Raw genomic sequence first — 19466 nt, 5'->3', positions numbered from 1 at the left:
CACTTGAAAAACTCTTCTTCTTATGTCATATAACTGAGTTCAGATAATAGATCAAGAGTTTCACTGTAAAGGCACTTTCTTGCTGAACTAGTTACAGATTTTATGGTAACATTATTTGTAATGTGTGATTCATGGCTATTTGGTGGGTTTGGTCTACATGGATTGCATTAATATATTTTGTGCTGCAGAACACTTGTGAGAAATTTAAAAGAATTCCCATTATCCTTAGAATTTTTTCAGATGTCCATGAATAAAAAAAAAAGATGGAGAAACATTGTTTTATCGTGAACTTGTTTCACTGTTGTTTGTACATGAACTTTGTAAACAAGTACAGTAAAATATCTGAAAATGTTCCGGTGCTCCAAAGGGATATATCTCTTGACAATTTAGTGCCTGACAGTACACAAGATAGTCGTGCTTTCTGGTGTGTGTTGTTTTTTTTTTTTTTTTTTTTTTTTTTTTTTTTTTTTTTTACAAGTTGCTGTTTGTTGGGAAGTTGTTTAATTTCCTGGGAAATTAAGCTTGAAGGTCAATGAACGGGAAGCAAATTCTTCTCAAATCTCAGTCAGAACCCAAGCAGCTGAATTATTAACAATGAGAATTTTCTTCCTCCATGTTTAGCTGATATTGCTTTCATTGTCCTTATTATCTTTAAGCAAAAGATTGCAAATGCATGAGTCCGAAGCATCCTTTTGCTCAGGTTTTATATTGGTGCTTGTGAGATTATAATCCTCCTTGTTTTCCAGTCTGTGAAGACAAGAAAGTGTTTATAACCTAATGAGCAAGACACTGGGCTGTCAGTTGACCATTGGTTTAGCCTATGCATACTATTTTTCTGCCCTTTTCCTCTTCCCCTTATGACAAGAAAAATGTCCCCTGGTATCGACTTGTGACATGTATTTGGTAAGAATGAAGTAGTGTTATTTTGTTCCAAACGTAATATTGTACAGAATAAAATGCAGTACCATAATAAAAATGCAATGCAAAAAATTAAAACCAAGTATGTTACAGTCTTTCTACAAATATGGAAGGGATTTTCCCTTCTTTTTTCGTAACAAAGATATTAATAGATCGTATTCAATATGAATGATTTCATGGAAAGGGATTTTCTATGAGTTTATCCGAATCTTTTTTAATACTAATTGCTCCAGACAAAGATACTTCAAAAAAACCCATGTGATGAAGTATTTATCGAAGTTTCTTATCAACAATTTTCTTCAGCATTTGCAATTCATTACCTTCCGAGCTCTCTCAATTAATTGGTTCCACATGCCCATAATGATTGTGAAGAAACAGTCTAATATGAACAAAAGCAAATGCCTATATTGCTGCTTTTTTTTTTTTTTTTTTTTTTTTTTTTTTTTTTTCTCCCATTGATTTGCAGGTGTCTGCATAGGAAGTTCATCTCGACATATTGTCACTTTTGATGGGCTGAATTTTAAGCTGGCTGGCAATTGCTCCTACACCTTGTTTAAAGACCTACAACATGGTGTTGAAGTTCTGCTCCATGAAGGACCATGCAGAGCAACGCCGAAGATGAACTGCATGGACTCCATTGAAGTGAAACATCGTGGCGTATCTGTGCAGCTCTTCAGTGACATGGCGGTAAGCTCAACGCAATGAAGTGTGATCGGTGCATTGTCTGCTCATGCTATAGAATTCAGGTTACGAGGACAATATTTTTTTCCCCTTTATCCAGTTTCTGTTCCCCTTGCAGCCTATTCTTAGGCTTCTGAGCGTAAGACTTGTTTCAATTTCATGATACAATCTACATTCACATAACGAGCCAGGCATGTTTCTCCTTATTCTCCCCGTTGTGCTGGTATGACAATGTCAAAAACACGGGATCTGGCAACGTCTCCCTGATGCTTCTGCCAGAAAGGCAGGGATTATAGACAGGACATGCTGCACTCTGATTCTTCTCTTTTGGCACAGGTCCTTTACACAATGTTATCATTTGGCGCATGGAAGAGCAGTCTATTCTTCACAAATCTATGCGTGACTGGCTAGTTGAAGAGCTAGGCAGTTGGTTCTTAGCTTGTGCGCAGATGGATCTCAGTATTAGAAGAAGGGCCAGCTTAGTATGCACGACATCTATTTTATAGGCAAAGTATTCAAATTCAGTGTGACACATTTTTCAGTCTCTGGCTTCTTCAGACATAAATGAGTTGGCTAGCCTGGAAAGGTGATCTCTTCTGACTGGTGTAGAAAAACAGGACGGACGAAAACACCTGCACCCAGTTCTGCATGGTGATGGACAGCCTTGACTTCCACTGAGGTTTATTGATAATCAGGGTCTGTAGGCAGCATTTTAACTTCATGGCGTTAGATTGCTCATCTGTAAATATGTGATGCTGAAGGAATGCGCTCGTATAAGAAAATGTTGAAAGGGCTGTTCATATAACACACAGAATGAAGGTCGATTAGTTCTGTATGCTTTTAGACTCAACAGCAAGTTTCAGCTTGCACCATTGATTCTTATGTCCAGATTCAGCTGGATCTTCAAGTACTTGTGTCAAATATCAAAATGTGTCTCAACTGTAAGACTGGGTTGATTTTAACTGCGTTCTAGAACTGATGTGATGATCTTGCCTTTTTTGAAAACAGGTGGCTGTTAACGGTGAAAGGGTTCATATCCCCTATTCTAGTAGTTTGTTTGAAGTCACTGTCTATGGAGCAATAATGCACGAAATCAAGTTCTCCCATCTTGGACATAATCTCACATTTACTCCAAGAAACAACGAATTTATTCTTAAACTTAATTCAAAGAGCTTTTCTTCAGGAACACAAGGGCTTTGTGGTAAGTTTGAAAGTCAGTAATTTTAATAGCTTCCTACTTGGGCTTGAACTGCTATTTATGTTATTGGAATTTGTGTGGCCCTGAACCTGTAAACCCTCTAGCTGAACTGATCCCCCATTGCTGGCACATTGCTAATCCATGTAGGTTTTTTCTACTTTGACCATCAATGTAACAGCTAATTGACTTCCAGTAATACCTCAGAAAGAACAGGCTAGACATCTCTCATGTTTTACTTCACATTATCTTTTGAAAACTTTTTTTTTTTTTGATGACCGTTTAACTTTACATTCTTTACATAATACATTTATGTGAGAGACATGACCTGTGCTTGCAGTGAAGGTGGAAGGTTTGTGAGGGGTACTACTACCTGGGAGAATTAATTCTATGGTGTCCTCAACGGTATAATCTATTGTAGAGCTTATACCTCTGTGGCATAACCTATGCCTCCTGTAATAAGGAAACAGGAAACAAGACCCAGGGTTTTTATGCCTCTATTGATAATAGCTATAAGGGATATTGTTCATTCCTCTTCCCGTTGGCCCCAACCAGCTCTGTCTGTCCAATGCCTGTTTTCCTAGGTTTATTTTATTGCTGACTATACTCAGACTTTTTATTTTCCTTTTACTCACCCTCCTAGGGGTGTGTGACCAGAACCACATCAATGACTTCACATTACATGATGGCTCTGTCACTCCTGACAGCAACGTGTTTATCCAAGACTGGACAGTGGAAGAGCCGGGGAAGATCTGTGAAATCCGGAGAGAAGAGAGATGCCCTGAGCACGCAACGAGCCACTGCCGCCTTCTGCTCTCTGATCGGTTTGCACAGTGCCACAGGGTAATCTCCCCCAACATGTTCTACGAGGCCTGCACAGAGACCAGCTGCTATGAGGATGAAGCCTGCGAGATGATAACTTCCTACGCTCACATCTGCATGGAGTATGGGATCTGCATAGACTGGAGAACACCTGATTTTTGTCGTAAGGCGTCTATGCTCCATTAAAACTGTTATAGAAACTATCTTACTTGGTGATGGTGGTGACAACGACCATCTTCTTGGTGTGATATTTTCTTTAGAGTGCCATTGTAATGAGGCAGAAGCTCCAGATCAAGTTTCCCATACAAGTTGTATTACAGATCTAATAACTCGTTTGTCTGCCGCTAAATTGCTTATAATGGAAAAAGTGTTTTTTAGTAAACTGCTAACTAGTAAAATGCAAGGTAGTTATGCAAGGGTAGAGGGATAACCTATGAAATAAAAATACTGTGAGAGCTGTGCACGGGTAAGCACAGCACCTGACTCTGCAGCTCCAAACCATCGTGGGGCCAGGTTTGGACTGAGAGTCTGAGCTCTGATTCTTCCAGGCAGTTTTAGCTGCAAATATCATTGTTTTGGTACAGAAACTTGAGGATCTGTACAAGGTAGACAGGGAAACTCGTAATTTGGACTAGTGGAACTGCTTCCCAATCTACAACTGTTGTAACCGCACATAATGGCATAAAATAAGACTTTTCTCTGTAATAGTTCCAAAAATTCTCCATGTTTCAACCAAAGCCTAAACCTTTCAGACTGTGATGGAAGAGGTAGTGTGATTTTAAGTTCCTACTGCAGTGAAAAATTGGAGAATGGCCACTCTCTGTGCTGTCTTTTCTTGCCAGAACATGCCAGCTACGCTAATCAAACCAGGTGTAATTTGCTTTGCAAATCCAGTTCTCCTTCTGGCTGTTTTTCTTGTTTTTCTCCTTCTGGCTGTTTTTCTTGTGTTTTGAAGGTGAAGAGTTTGTGCTGTGAGAAAGCAGTATAGCAGGGTGTGGGTCTTGCAAACTGCCCAGAGCCCAGTAGAAGCAGGGCAAGCACGCCAATGCTAAATTCAGATGGTTGTCACCTGGTATACCTACTCCCCTAAATTTTTATAGAAGTTCTGCTCAATCCTCCAATCCTCCTGGCTTTTCCTTTTGTTTTGTGGTTTTTTTTTTTTTTGTTTGTTTTTGTTGTTTTTTTTAATCCTGACAGCCCTATTATGAGGCATACCTAAAGATCTTCCAAAACTGCAATATGTAGTTAAGTACAAATAAGGAACTCTTGATGTGGCTTCTTCTACACCTTCTCCTATTAGCCTGTCTGCAGTGATGGTTACAGACATTCATTTATACACTCAGAGTGTTTCTGGTTTAGTCAGAAACACATCTGAGATGTGTATGTATGTAGACATTTTCTTTCCCAGCTAGGCCATTCATGTAGTGTCTTGATATCCCAGTTGGTTTTGCATCTGCTGCCTCTCCAGTTTAGTCACTTCTTGTTGTCTTGCTTTCTTTCCCTCTTGCTGCCCAGATACTTTTCATTTCAGAAGTGGAGGACCAGCATCCTAAAGGCATGATACCACAAAAACTCACTACATGTGTTTGTTTTGTTCATGTTTTAAACTTAGATGGGATAAGAGGTCAAGAACATGAATGTGAACTTGGCCTGAACCTCCAGTTAGCGTCTTAAATAACTTTCCAGGATAAATTATTGAAGAACATGTTACTGTTGCAGACTGAATCTTGTAAGATACAACATAGTCCATTTGGAGTATAGTCATAGAAAACAGAGGGAGAATATTGCCAGCCATTTTCCAAATTCAGTGCTTCAGTCACACTTTTGCAAATTGTAACGTCCAAGGCCGAATGTCTGTGGAGTACCTTAATATCTCTGCACTTTTCAGATTCCCATCTTGTTACACAGCGTGTACAAGGATAGATAAAGAGTCGCCCATTTTGACTTTAGTTACGTAAACCAGTCGTTAGTGTCCTAGTCCTAACAATAACAACATCTTCCTTCAAACGGGTGCATGTGTGCAACTGCCAACAATAAAATTGCAATTACAGGGACGTCATACAAGTTACATTAATGACTAAATAGACAGAGTGCAGCTTAATCGCTCCACCACTACATGTTTAATAACAGTGGTGTGGTTCTGGAATACCTCGCCTCCCTCTTCCCACTGTAGCGAATCCCTGTCATTTTTGTAAACTTTGTTTTGGCGTATTGTCGTGCCATATTGGGACGTTTCAAGCAGTAGAAGTCATCCCTGACTGCTCTGCCTGGATGGGTGAGTGTACTCACCGGAATATCTGATAAAGACAGGCTTTGTTCTCTATCCTGTGCTTGTTCACTTCCACTGCCTGAGATTTCCTTGGTCCTTTTTGGATGTGTTGAGTGGTATCTGGTAGACGCCAGCTTTGTGTCAATGGATGGATGGAAACTTTACTCCAGGGTAAGAATGCACAAGTGAAAAAGAATTTTTTTTTTTTTTTTAAATTCCCCCACCCTGTCACCAAACCCCACACTTAGCAGACTTAAGTTACAGCAGCCTGTAGCTTCCACTGATAGCCTTATAATCCTGAGGCATAGAATATGCCCCTCTTGAGCAGGCTCACCCTCACAGGGAATGCCTGCTGAATAGGGTTTCCACTTCAACGACAGTACAGGCTTTAACTTAATGGGAAGATCATAGGAATTTCTAACAAATCACTGCGTTACTAATATTGGCATATATTGGGATTCAGTGGAAAGGAAGCTTTATTCACCTGGAAATAGGATTGTTTATATAGTGATTAATGAATGGGCTGATATCTATTAATTCTGCAGTTATAAAAGAAATTACAGCTGATGTGGAGGTGACCAATACAGCTTTGAACTGTGTAGCTCAAGTAACAGTAGCAGCCAGCAAATTTTGCTCAGAAAGCAGAAATACTCAGAAGATAAATGACAGCAGCAGCAATTGTTAATCTTCATATGCTGATGCTTCCATGAGTGCTTCTGAGCAGCTCTTTAAGCTCATTTGTGTGCAGTGTGGACGTGCTCTCTAGGTACTTGCTAATCCTAGCTTGCAGATGAATTATATTTCGATAGGTAGTTGATGCTTGCGTGGTGTATGAAACAAACCTCTACTTGTTACGGCTCAGTAAAGCTGTGGCTCTTTGAGGAGGATGCCAGTGGCACTCAGAGGCTGCAGGGATTCCTGGAAAAGTATTTTGTTTGAAAACAACATTTTTCATAAGCCGTTCTAGTTGTCGGAGGGGTTTATGTTTTGTCTTTTGCAAGGCCCAGGTTAGAAAGCAAATGTGTAACAGGCTGTGCCGGCTCAACTGAGGGGCAGTGACATCTGGCAGAGAAGCAAGAATGAGGGTCAGGAGGAGGAGAGAAGCAATGGGAGACAAGAAACCTTTAAAGCACCTCTGCTACGGAAGGATTTGTGTAGTGGAGCTGCTCTGAGATTATCCACTGCTGTTGGTTCACTGTGCGAGCAGGGCGTGCTTCTGGCGAGGACCATAACAGCTGAAGGATTTAAACCATGACTTGGAAATCGGCAGTACGGGGGTGGCTTTGCGTCTGCCTACAGCTGATCTGGGACAGGTTTTTTCTCTTCCTTTTCCACCTCCAGCCATGCGTTCCCACTCCTTTTGCTGTGCTGGTGGTAGTCCTCTCATCGCTGCTTGGTGAACTGTGAAAACTAGCTGTAGAAGGGGAAAAAAAGTGCCATCAGGAAAGAACAGCCGAGGTGAAGAGATTAAGGAAGGGGCATGACTGCCCCTTTTGATCGCAGCACTGATCCAAGTTGGTTTAACGTGGCCTTGAAACTGCTCCCAAGAACACTGGAAAAACGCTTCTAAACATATTCCTTTGGATAAAGAGGACCCGTAAGGGAGGTTTAGGAAAACTATGCCTGAGCGATGCAGGGAGGTTGACTGGCAGCTGATGAGCTATTGGCCCTGGTGAAGTATTCACCCCAGCTTCATTGTCACTGGGGTTTTAATTGTCCTTTTGGCTGCACACGACGGTACACTGAGGCAAAAGGCAAGCCAGCAGTACGTGACCTCAGGAGCTAGCTAAATTGTGCTAAATTATGCTACTAAGGAGAAAGGAGTGCTAAATTATACTACTAATAAGAAAGGAGTGGCATTGTCACTGGAAAAGACGTATGCATTTCTCCAGGTGTCACAGGCTTGAAAAACATCCATCCCTTATCCATTTAGTCCTTCAAGCAGGGATGCTCTGTCTTGTCTCAGGTGTTTGACCCACAAAGTCAGAGTGAATCCCAGTGCAAACTCTCACGAGATCTTTCACTCTGGATTTGTTAAGTGGTTTATTTTATTTTGATGGACTTGCACCTTCTGTAGGTCCTCACGGAGGTTATTTTCTCCCAACCAGTATCTACTAGGAATAGCTACTGTAATTTAAAGGAAAAATAAGCAGATGAAGAAGTGTCAGTACTTAAATGGGCTTTGAAATAGTTTACAGGAAACTGTTGGTTGTTTTTTTTTTTTTTTTTCTTTCCCCCCCAGCTTCTCTTCCCTGTTTGGAAGAAAAGGTCATGTCTTAATGGAGCCAACAGAGTACAATATTAATACATGATCATAGTAACATCATACAGGCTAGTATTTGAGGTACATTTCTTTTGAAACTGCTTTGACAGAATTACTCTTTTATTACTTGCTTTTCAGCCTTATTTCCCTCTTTTGCCAATATCCACAGTCTTTCCTTCTCATTCAGAAACAAGAGGCATTTGAGGTGAGCACTGAAATACCAGACAGGAGGGTGGCTTGTTGAAATAGTTGGGTTTGAGGCTGGCTGTGGGGAGTCCTTCATGCCTCCTCACATTCCATACCTCTGGCAGAAGTTTCCATACAAAAAGCAGAGTTACCTGTAACATGTAGAGGCCTGGGCAAATCTCTGGAGCATAAGGGCAGTAATGTGTCTGAGGTGGCTTTCCACAATCACCTGGTTGTCATCGTGCCAGGAGGATGAAAGGATGGTTAGGAAGATTTTCCGGGTGTTGGAGTTTATCCCATCTCTTGGCACTGCTTATGCACATCTTATTCCCATATCCACAAGGACAGAGATGGCTTCAAAACAAGGGCATTCGTGTGATCTCATTTATATTTCCTTTGCAAAACATAAGAACCTCATTTCCTTCCTTCCTTGAAAAAAAAACACATTGCCATTTTACACAGGCACACAGGCTTTTGTACCATTACTTGAGTGCGGGGCACGGTTCTTCATTGCATTTTTCACACACTTGGCTCCTTAACACCAGCCAAAGAGGAGGGAGGAGAAGGGGCTGTGTTATATTAAGTACATTAAGAAGCTTTAGCATTGGTACTCATTCTGCTTGAGAGCTGTCCAGGTTCTATGTTGATGTGCATCAGCATTAAACTCTAAAATAAATTAATTTTGTACAGAGGAGGTTTACTAGATTTGCGTTAGGGCTAGCGGTAGGTAAGCCAATGTACTGAATATATTTACTAACAAAAAAAGTAAATTCCACGCTACCTTAACAGGTTCTGTGGATGTATTTCTACACATTCATTAGAGCTGACATGAGACCATCACAGGCAATAAACCCTGGCGCTTACTCTAAGGCACCTCGTTTAGAGAAATATTTGTGGAAATGAGTTTTTCTGAAAAACACAGCATAGTCTAGGTACCTGCCAGTACAGGTTTCTAAGCAGGTGATTTCTCCTGTTTTACTTGGATAGACCTTTCTGTGTTTTCAGAATCTAGCCGAAGCATTTTACGATGGAATTGGACTCCCCATCAAGTTCCTGTGGCTTTTCAAGTTCCTTTGCATCTGCTGAACTGTGGTGGTTATCCACACACAACCATAGACACACCAGAAATAATTGAATTTAGCATGGTTCAAAACAGAAAAGGGTTAATGATAAAGACATTTCTTTTCTGTTTCCTTTGGCTGCTAAGAAGGGTGTGTGTAGACAGTTCAGCTGCTGAATGCTTATTTAGTTGGGAGCTCAGGTCTTCACTGAGTAATTTTCCTTCAGTGTTTTTTGTCAGGGGACTGAAAAAAAAAAAGTTTTATATAAACCTCACAGCAGTCACAAACTGGGAAATAAGAAACACTTTTCCTAATTGAATCTGTAGAGAAAAATAAAGTAGGCTTAAGGGAGTACACAGTATAGAAGCTGTGTCCATAAGTTTCTTAAATAGCTGTAGCCTTAGTTTTGTGTTTGCTTTTGGAGAAAATACCCTCAGTATTGGGAACAACCCATCAGTAAAAATTTTATGTGTTGTTTTAGGGGGCAATGCAACCTTCCTTGATTCAGTTAATTCTGTTAAGAAGTCAATTCAGTTAATAAGGTGCAGAAATCCAGCGGGTTCAGTTTTGAAGCACCAAAATATTCTGTTTGTTAGCTTCTTTGGTTGCTTGGGAACGCTGCTGCCTATCAAATTGTCAAAAAAATCTTTGTTGAATGCTTTAGTCTGTCATGGATATCTCCTGACCATGCACTGTTACCAGTGCTTCTCTAATACACATAAAGGTTGTTCTAAAGTTTTCTGTCTCTTGCCCGGTGTTGAAAACCGAGTTAGGCAAGACGTTCAGCTCATGTAAGCCACTGTGTCATTATTAGGGTAAATTATACTTTGTTGATTCATGTGGCCTTAAAATGAAGCTTGATGATTTCTGCATGGACTGTAACTTAATCAAATGCCTTCAATCACTTTCCACTGTGGATTTTGCTAGTTTTAAAAATGTATTTTCAAATAATTTAGTGACTGCAGAGGACCAAATACATTCATCAGATGATAGTTTAAAAAAACCTGAACAGAATTCTAAAGCAAGTGAGTGTGGAAATGTTTATCTGCATTTCAGATCTCTTTAAAGAGTTGTTTGGTTTTTTTTTCTGTCTTCCTCAGCAATGAAATGTCCCACATATTTGACATATGATCACTGCCACAAAGCCTGCATAAATCACTGTGAGAATAGTACCAAACTCAGTGTCTGCAAGGATTATCCCACAGAAGGCTGCTTCTGTCCAGACGGACAGGTGATTTTTAATGACAGCTGTGTTGATGAAGAAGTCTGCACAGAATGCATCAGTGAAGATGGCACACACCATCAGGTAACAACCACAGGCTTGCCAGCTTACCTTTGTGAGTGATCGGGGTTCGTCCTTTTGCGAGTAAATCCGTCTTATGAGTCTAACTCTTTTCCCCTTTGGATACTTTATTTTCTAGCTCAGTTTCTAATAACCGGCCGGCTGTCAGCCCCATGTAGCTCCCCTAGTGTGAAATTGGCTGGGACGGATATAAAATTCACAGCTGGGACTGTACGGACCCGGAAATGCATGACAAATTTGTGTGGAGGGAGGGCTAGAGGGAAGGCGCGAGTCAACTTTTACCAAGATAAACACATCCATTCAGCGAGCTTTTACCAGTAATGACAGTGTGGTAAATAAACCTTTACATAAATGTATTGTATTGTCTTTGCAAAGCTTACTGAAAGATTTTTTTTTTTCAGTGGTTAGTGGGGAGCAGTGAGACAAAGCTGACCTTGTATCAAGTCATATTAGCCTACATCCTTTTTTTTTTTTTTTTTTTTTATTTATGAGAATTATTCCTTTGAAATTCATTATTTTAATTTTACTGAAAACCCACTTGCCTCAGCTAAATCAGACGTCTCTGTGGCAGAATGGGATTGGGAAGAGCTACGGTTACTGGGTGCCAGACTGCAGTGAATGAGACCGTCGATTCCCCTTTTGGCATCGCGCAGTGGGTGCGCAAGCTCCTCCCTGCATCCCCTGGCCCATGTAACAGGGGTTGCTCCTCTTCACCCCCAGCTACTCAACTCTGGCAGTTTTCATCTAAGTCAGCCAGTCCTCTTAAATCTGTGGTTTTGTTTTGGGACTTTAAGAAGAAGAGGCTTTAATTTCAGTATTTTATGGGCTTCAGATTCTTAATGAGATTTTTGGACGGTCTTATACTCACCAAACGTGCTGTTAAAGACATAATTGTTTTTGTAACATAGATCTTCTGTAAGTAACAGAAGTCTGTGTGTGGATAGTCTATTCTTTAAGTAAAAAAGGTAGATTTAAAAAAATAGATGACCGTATGTACTCTGAATAACGTAATTCTACACATGCAAATTGAGGCTCACATTTCATGCAACAAGAAATGTGTTCTAAGGAGTTACAGTTAAACTGAAAGGAAGCAAAGGCTGTTTGTGGCAGAAACATCTCTTTTAAATACTGTTTGCATGGATTAACGTAACGACAAAAGCACTTTTTCCTCCCCTTGCACAGGCCAGGCCCACATGGGTCTGAGGATCCCGCTTTGCTAGGGCTTGTGCCTTAGTGCTGACCACTGGTACTGTCAAAGCACTGGAAAAGTACTTGTTAAATATGATTTTGAGGGTTTCCTACTCCTGGGCAAGGGGCTGGTACAGGCGTTAAGCCTATGGTGTACCCTTAGGGGTACATACCCTATAGATTTTTGTGGCAAGAGGGGAAATGTGCTCCTTCATTCCACAACTGCATTATCCAAATGATGTTTTCCCAAACAAAAGGTTAGAGTTTTCTCAAGGTTTGAGCACACGGAACTTCTACTATCTTTTATTTTAAGCTTACAGCTTTGCCATACATATGGCCATGTTCTTTTTCCTTGTGTTCTGTTTTGTGTCTTTGTTTTAAATACACTATCGCTCGATTTGTAGTGCTTATAGAGTTGGTAAAATGGAAAAAAAAATCCCCAACCCACCAGTAATTTTTGTGGTAAAAGGAATAGGAAAAAAAAAAATCTTACAATGTATGTAATCATTGCCCTAAACACAGATCAGTTGTGCACAACTCTCTGTGACCCTGACAACTCCAGTTATTGTATTATCATTCTATATGAAATGGTTATTACAAATGCAGATTAAAGTCTAGGATCTGTGTGCCTTAAATTCCTGAATCCTCAGGCTTTGAACTGTATTTTCTATTTAAATAATTGTTTCAAGCCCTCATGGAGGAAAAACTCAGCACACGTCTTGGGAATAATGTCTACGGTGATATTTGCTTATTTCCACTAAAGTTCTGAAATTCCGGGTTGTTGCATGCCCCTTAATGGGGTTTTAACTCTGAAAACCTCTCGTCCGTACCCCAATGGCCAGGCTTAGATGCAGCTGCTGTGTGGATGGGGAGGTGGAGGGCAGGGGAGGATCAGCTCACACAGACGTTTTGCGTCTCCACCATTGCAGGATTAGCTGTGTGAGCGATACAACAGGCAGTGCAAGTGGTGGTGGGTTATGATTTCCTTAACCCTCTTCTTTCCCTCTGCTGTTCATTCCTCTGTTCCTTTCTACCCTGGATCATGCTCAGGTTTACAGGATCGGCAGCACCAACGCCCGTATAGAGCTCTACTAACGCCATGCTGTGTCTTCTCATTTCTTCTAGTATTAGACTTCTCCTTACACTAAAGAGAACCTGTGTGAAAAATCAAGGCTGCTGAAAATGTTAGAGCAATCATGATTCTCTTTCTCTGTGTTTTGAAATGTCCTCCTGCATTTCACATCACCACCTGCATATGTAGGCATTTTCTACCAGCTGCCTTCTCAGCACTTTTTAACCCTGAGGCCTTTACACACTCTGGCAGAGGGCTCCGAGTTGTTTTTCCAAGCCCTAAGATAATGTTCTTTACTAGCAATACATCTGCGCAAGCTTTCTTTGACTAAAATAGATTTCCTACGGATTAACTGACCCTATGTGACTTGGTTTCTAAGCTTTGTTAAACCTCTGGTTGGCTTGTTCTAGCATGCCTGGGGTCTGATTCTTGCCATGCTGTCAACCTTTGAAAGTAAACAGTCTTTTCAGACTCCTGTGATGGCTTAAAATACATCGATATCGCTGGATGCAGGTGGCTGTATGCTTAGATATTTCCTTCCTTTCTTCTTCTTACCAAAAGTCGCAGTAAACTGTTATTTTTAAACTACGCTCCAGAGTTTTCTGGATGACAACTTTTCCCTTTGTGGCATCTTGACCTACTCTACGTGTTCTCACCCAGAACCTGGATCGGTTGTGCAAATTAACATTATTTTCCCACAGTGCATCTTTTCATTCCCTGTTCACGTGGGTGTTAAATGTTGATAGCTATTTTTAGGCAACTACATCTTTAACATCAGCGATTCCCCTCTTTCTCATGAGAAGGAGCAGTGGTTGAGTAGTGATATAATTTACTGGCAGTTTCTGATTGTGCTTATTACCTCCAGGTAATCACCACTGTGGTGGTTTAAGATTTGGGGTTGCTGTAGTGCTTTTCTACTCTTCAGTCCACTGGGAAATCAAGTGATGACACCCCACATATTCATAATAAAAAATACGCAGCTTATTTCTCTGTGTTTAAGTACTACTAATTTGGGAAAGCAGCCACTTGTATGTATTTCCCATGATACTGTTGCTTCCCTTATTACCACTGCACATCTAATCATGGTATGTAGTTGAACGAGCCCACTGTTACTCACAATAGCCTGAAGTTGCGTTTATAACATCTGAGCATTGTTCACACTTAAAACAATAGTGATTCCTCATCCCATTTCTGCATTCTTTACATCTTTTGCTAAATTGGTAACTACAGTCACTTCGGAATTATGAATCTCCTTGGGTTCTTACTGTTAACAGAGCAGCGAATCAATCCTGCATAGTCTTCTGTTTTTCCAAATCACACATTCCCATCACTAACACACCAGTGACCGGAATATTTGATTTCTTTCTAACAATCTGTGGGGTTTTTCTGTGTTTTTGTTTTTGTTTTTTCATGCAGTACATGGAAACATGGATTCCCACCAAGGAGCCTTGCAAGATCTGCGTGTGTCTTGATAACAAGAAAGTAAACTGCACGGTCCAACCTTGCCCTACTGCCAAATGTAAATTGGTTTAGCTCTAAGTATGATCAGACTTGAATTGATGTCTCTGTTAGCTAGTTTCCTAGTACTTATCCCAACTTGTTTTATGGATGTTTTCTTCTTACTCCAGCTGTTCAGTGTGGTCCTTGTGAAGTCCCTCGGCTGAGCAGGGACCCCAGCCAGTGCTGCCCTGAGTATGAGTGCGGTAGGTTCTCATAAACTCTTGGAGTCTTCTTGGTCCCTATTTTTACCAGATGCTTCAAAGGTATACAATCCCTTTTTTTTTTTTTATTAAATGCAGTGCTACATTTTTGAAACCACTGGATGACTGTACAATCATCTGTGTGGAAAAATAAACAACTCGCAAGGATGTGAGTCTCCATTCACTTCCAGTTTGACTTTGTCCCTTTCTGTAAGAGATGAAGAAGGGAATGGAGCAATTTGCTTTTGTCTAAATGACAGTAGAATGGTCTTTTCTGAAGTATCTATTTTTGCATGGTCTATAATTGCACATTAAATACAATATTAGAACCTTAATCCTCATAACCCAAGCTTGAACTGTTCCCTAAGTTATTCTGAAAACAAACCCTGACTTGCTGAACTCTAACTTACTTCATATTTTAGGATAGCAATTGAGTGTAGGGGAAAAATGTTTAATGAGGACATGCATGCATGCATGCGTGTGTCTTTTTTTGAGGACTAACTAGTCAAGCCTGGTCTTAAACACTCTCAATTTCTCTTCGTAGTCTGTGATCTGGTTTCCTGCGATTTGCCTCCTGTCCCTGTCTGTGAGTTTGGCCTGCAGCTTGCTCTGACCAACCCTGGAGAATGCAGACCGAATTACACATGTGGTAAGATATTTTTTTTTTAGCAGGGAGTGACACTGGAACATTGCATTTCAGCAATGCTGACAACTTCCTTTAGACATTATTTTTTTTTCCCTCTGAAGGGTTTAATTTTGGAGCCCAACATACATGTAATAATTATTTCACAGACTTGGAAGAAGAAGGGTATGGCTGTCACTTTCTGAGTACACTTTTGAATTAGGGGAAAAAAACCACTTTTGGACGTGTGTGCTCTGACCCTTATGCTTATTTTATAAATCTTTGGATTGTATGTGACACAAGACTTTTTGGCAGGGTAAGAACTTTTCCTGAACCTGCAGCACAATCCTTGACCTGGGTCTTTTATATCTGCATTACTTAGCCTTTGAATAGATCTGTGACAGTTTGCAGTAGCAATTAGTGTCTTGCTGCCAGAGAGCTGTCTTGTTCACTCGTATCACTCTGAAATGCCCTGTGCTTGACGTGGTACCTACCTTTTTTTCTGCTAGAGTGTAACAGAGAAGCGTGCAGCTTAATTCAAAGACCTTCCTGCCCACCGCATCGAGAGCTGACTGTTAAGAAGACCGAGTGCTGCGATAAGTATGAGTGTACCTGCAGCTGTACAAACTCAACAGTGAGCTGCCCCCTGGGATATCTATCCAGATCTCTCACCAATGACTGCGGCTGCGTATCTACCACCTGTGTTCCAGGCAGGGTAAGAGCAGCAAAGTGCCATTTCCATGGATGAGAGTGTCTTTATACGTGGAGTAACAGCACCAAAGTAAGTGGGTAGCTAGGTGTTAACAAACCCCCAGTGAGACTACTGGATGACGATGCCAGGGCATTTTTCATTTAAATGTGTCTGGGAGAAAGACACTGTTGCTCATTTTATTAGAGACATTTATTCTGACATAACCAACCCATTTTTTGGTGCCTTTGAGATAATATTTTATATCAATATAAATATAAAGTAAATATAATTAATTCATATTTTATTATATTTATATTAACCTTTTTGTGCCTTTGATATAATCATATTTTATATCAATATAAAATAAAATAAATTTATTTTTTATATTTATATATGTAAAGCAAAACCATTTAAAACTTCAAGATCATTCAAGCATTAGGAATTTCAGACGTGATTTTAAAATTTTTAATTTGTTTCTGGATAAGAGTTACATGCTTTTGGATCATTAGTTACTATATATTCTTTCAATCCTATACTAACTTCATTGAAATATTTGGGACACCTTAGACCTAAATGCCTTGTGCCCCTTGATTAGCTTTGCCCCTGCCTGAGGTGGCATTGTAGCTTATATGAAATATATTGCCACTTTAAAATTTTTGCCAAATTAACGCCTGATTCCGTCAAAGCTTCACCAGGATATATTTTTCCTTGTTTTGCCAACCTTTCAGTAAGTTCTTATATTATCTTAACCTTCAAGATAAGGCTGATTAAAGGAGAAGGTTGCAAGGAAACGTAACCTTTTCATTTAAGCAACCTTACCTAACAACTTAACATAGGGTTACACTGTCTTTCAGCTCAGGAGATTTGGCCTTTATTTTCTGTTGCTAAGTAGTTCAAGACCTTGCATAAGTCATTTTATGTCTCCGTGACGTACTTGCCATATCTATAAAAATAAATAATGTTAATCTCTTTAATAACATGCCGTAAAACTTTCTATTAGTAAGTGCAATATAAGAGATGGCACTACTTCTGTGGTAGCTCAAAGTTGGGTCTTTTCAGATCAGCTGATTTAGCTGGAAGATGTTTTGTGTGCACAGCTCCTTCTACAGGATTCACTGTTTATTATCTCTAAATATTAGGTGCCATTATACTTCCAGGGAAACTGAGTCAGACCTTGGGCAATTCCACCAGACAAGATTCTCCAATTTATTCTTTATGAAACAGCATCTTTCGTTGCACTTATTTTCCTTTCACCAATAGAGTGGCCACAATTTTAAGACCTGTAGCATTTCTACTGGTTTCAAAATATTCCATAAAATTAATGGTAGATTTCACATCTTAAAAAGCGGCCTTTTGGAGCCAGCAGTGTGCCCTTACAGCAGCAGGTGTGCTCTTTCATGTACTGATTGTTGCATTCAATAGGTTTGTGTACACAACAACATAGTCTACTCCGTTGGGACAACCTGGGAAGACGGTTGCAGAGAATGTTCTTGCACTAGTATGAGGGATGATATTACAGGACTTCAGATGATGGAGTGTCACGACAAAGCGTGTAACACGTTCTGCTCTCGGGTGAGTAACGTTTAAACCAATGCATTAGCCAGCAGAGCCCTGGTGGGGATCTGAACTGATTACTTTTAAACCTGTGTGTTTAGAGAAACCAGAGAAAAATAGAAAATAAGTGTTGTAGCAACGAATTATCTTGGGAACAGAGTCTAAGAGGGCTTGAGCATTACTTACTTTATTTTAGGGTTATTGTTTTAGGATCATATCCTGCTGCTAAGGAAATCAGCGATAAGTTTATTTTATATTTTATATTTCAATGAAAGGAGAACTGCATCCTGAAGTGTCTACCATTTGCACTTGCACATTACTCCTTGCACTTTACCACTTCCACAATAAGTAGTCATGATGTCTGAAGTTCAATTTCAAATGACTGTCATAGCTGAAGTTCACGTTCTGAAGAGAACATTTCAGATGTGTCTGTTGCACAGCTCTGCCCATTATATCAGTAATAACACCACATGCTGTGGCTTTTATTGTGCTTAGACATCAGCTACATGCTATATAATTATGTAGTCCACTTTTGGAAGCCCACAAAGGAAGTATAAGGTGCTTTGTTATATTGACATAGCCGGTCAACAGGAGGAGATAGATACTTGGTACAAAAAGGTGGTAGAAAAATTCTAGAAGGGTCAAAGGTTAAAAGTCAGCAGCACTTGCCAGGGTCATAGATCAGATGACTTTGACCATAACATGATTTGTGCAAGCGAATGGTCAAAAAGGTTTTTATTCTTCCTTTAAACTATTCAATTAACATTCATCACCTTAACATAATGTGGAGAATAAGGAAGTAAAAAAAAAAAAATCACTGTAAAATTAAAGGTGATGCCCTAGAGTTTCATTTATGCTCTGGTATCTAGCACCTTGTATCCATAATCCCGGAGCATTCCCATGGCTTTGCTTCATGAGGTTAACGTGGATGGGTCAGTCAGTGAGGACAGTGGAAGTGCACACCTTGGGTCTGCAGAAGGAGGCAGAGCAGGTTGCTCAGCCCAGCCATGTGCTGACACACACACCCCCCCACCCCAACTGCTGTGTGATCAGAGGAGTGGCGAGTCAAACGTCAGATGCTACCCCTTTGCTGAAAGCTTTACATATACATGGATGAATTGATTGTTCTTGATAGTATTAGCCAATTCCATTCAGGGAAAGACATATCTGACTTGAAGCAGCTCCTCCTTAGTCCGTGTTCTGGGGTGTTCACAATCTGCAAACTCTGTGTGGAGCAACTACATGTGTCTGTCTGGGATTCAGAATATTCTCTGCAGGTCTTTTGCTGACCCAGGGTTTTCCCCATGGCTTTGTTCTTCCCCGAACCGTGAACTGAAGCCCAGAAGTATCTAATTTGATTTTTTTTCCTCAGTGCAGAACAAAGATGAGCTGGTTAATGCTATTCAGACCTCCAAGTTGCTTTTAAAATGTTTATATTGGGCTATATATTGCATTAACCCCCACAAAATTCAAACAGTTGACCAAGCAATAAGTGTTTCCAAATGTGTGTCGTAACGTCGTTTTTTTTCGGTAGCTGATTAAAGTCTGCGTGTTGGCCTGTGACTCAAGACACTGCCGTGGTGTCATTACAGATAACCAGCTGGAGTTCGTCAGTGGGAAATGCAGAGGGCACGCTACAGTAATAACTGCAGAACCCTTTATCTCAGAGGGACAGTTGCTGCTTCTGTGGTTGATACACTGGGCTGACTGGGATGCTACTGTGATGTTCTGGGGTTTCTAGTGCTGCATGAGATGAGAATCACTTGCTTATTTCTGCTCCAGGAGTCGGTTTTTCTCTTCTTGCTGGAAATACAGCGAAATCTCTAAACAAATATGCCATGCACATTCCTTTCCGCTGCTCAGTCTCCAAATCCTTGCAGACTCTTTCCTACTGCTCTTTCTAAACCTTTTAAGCATTTTATGGTCTGATTCTTGCCATGC

The 19466-nt window shown here is 40.4% G+C and overlaps 1 protein-coding gene across 1 annotated transcript in view; it reads left to right on the top strand.

Moving 5' to 3' along the window:
- VWF (von Willebrand factor) overlaps window positions 1-19466 on the top strand; it is a 147194-nt gene that overhangs the window by 97965 nt on the left and 29763 nt on the right. The window contains exons 36-44 of the mRNA XM_026867575.1: window positions 1385-1605; window positions 2608-2800; window positions 3438-3779; window positions 10496-10701; window positions 14375-14477; window positions 14587-14661; window positions 15203-15307; window positions 15790-15995; window positions 17394-17543. Of these exons, the coding sequence (XP_026723376.1) occupies window positions 1385-1605; window positions 2608-2800; window positions 3438-3779; window positions 10496-10701; window positions 14375-14477; window positions 14587-14661; window positions 15203-15307; window positions 15790-15995; window positions 17394-17543 (1601 nt within the window). The remainder of the gene's footprint in view (window positions 1-1384; window positions 1606-2607; window positions 2801-3437; window positions 3780-10495; window positions 10702-14374; window positions 14478-14586; window positions 14662-15202; window positions 15308-15789; window positions 15996-17393; window positions 17544-19466) is intronic.

The sequence above is a fragment of the Athene cunicularia genome (assembly GCF_003259725.1).
Source record: "Athene cunicularia isolate RWA chromosome 1 unlocalized genomic scaffold, athCun1 chr1_part2, whole genome shotgun sequence".
Lineage (NCBI taxonomy): Eukaryota > Metazoa > Chordata > Aves > Strigiformes > Strigidae > Athene > Athene cunicularia.
The sequence above is the reverse complement of the archived record's forward strand: the minus strand, read 5'-3'. Positions and strand labels throughout refer to the sequence as shown.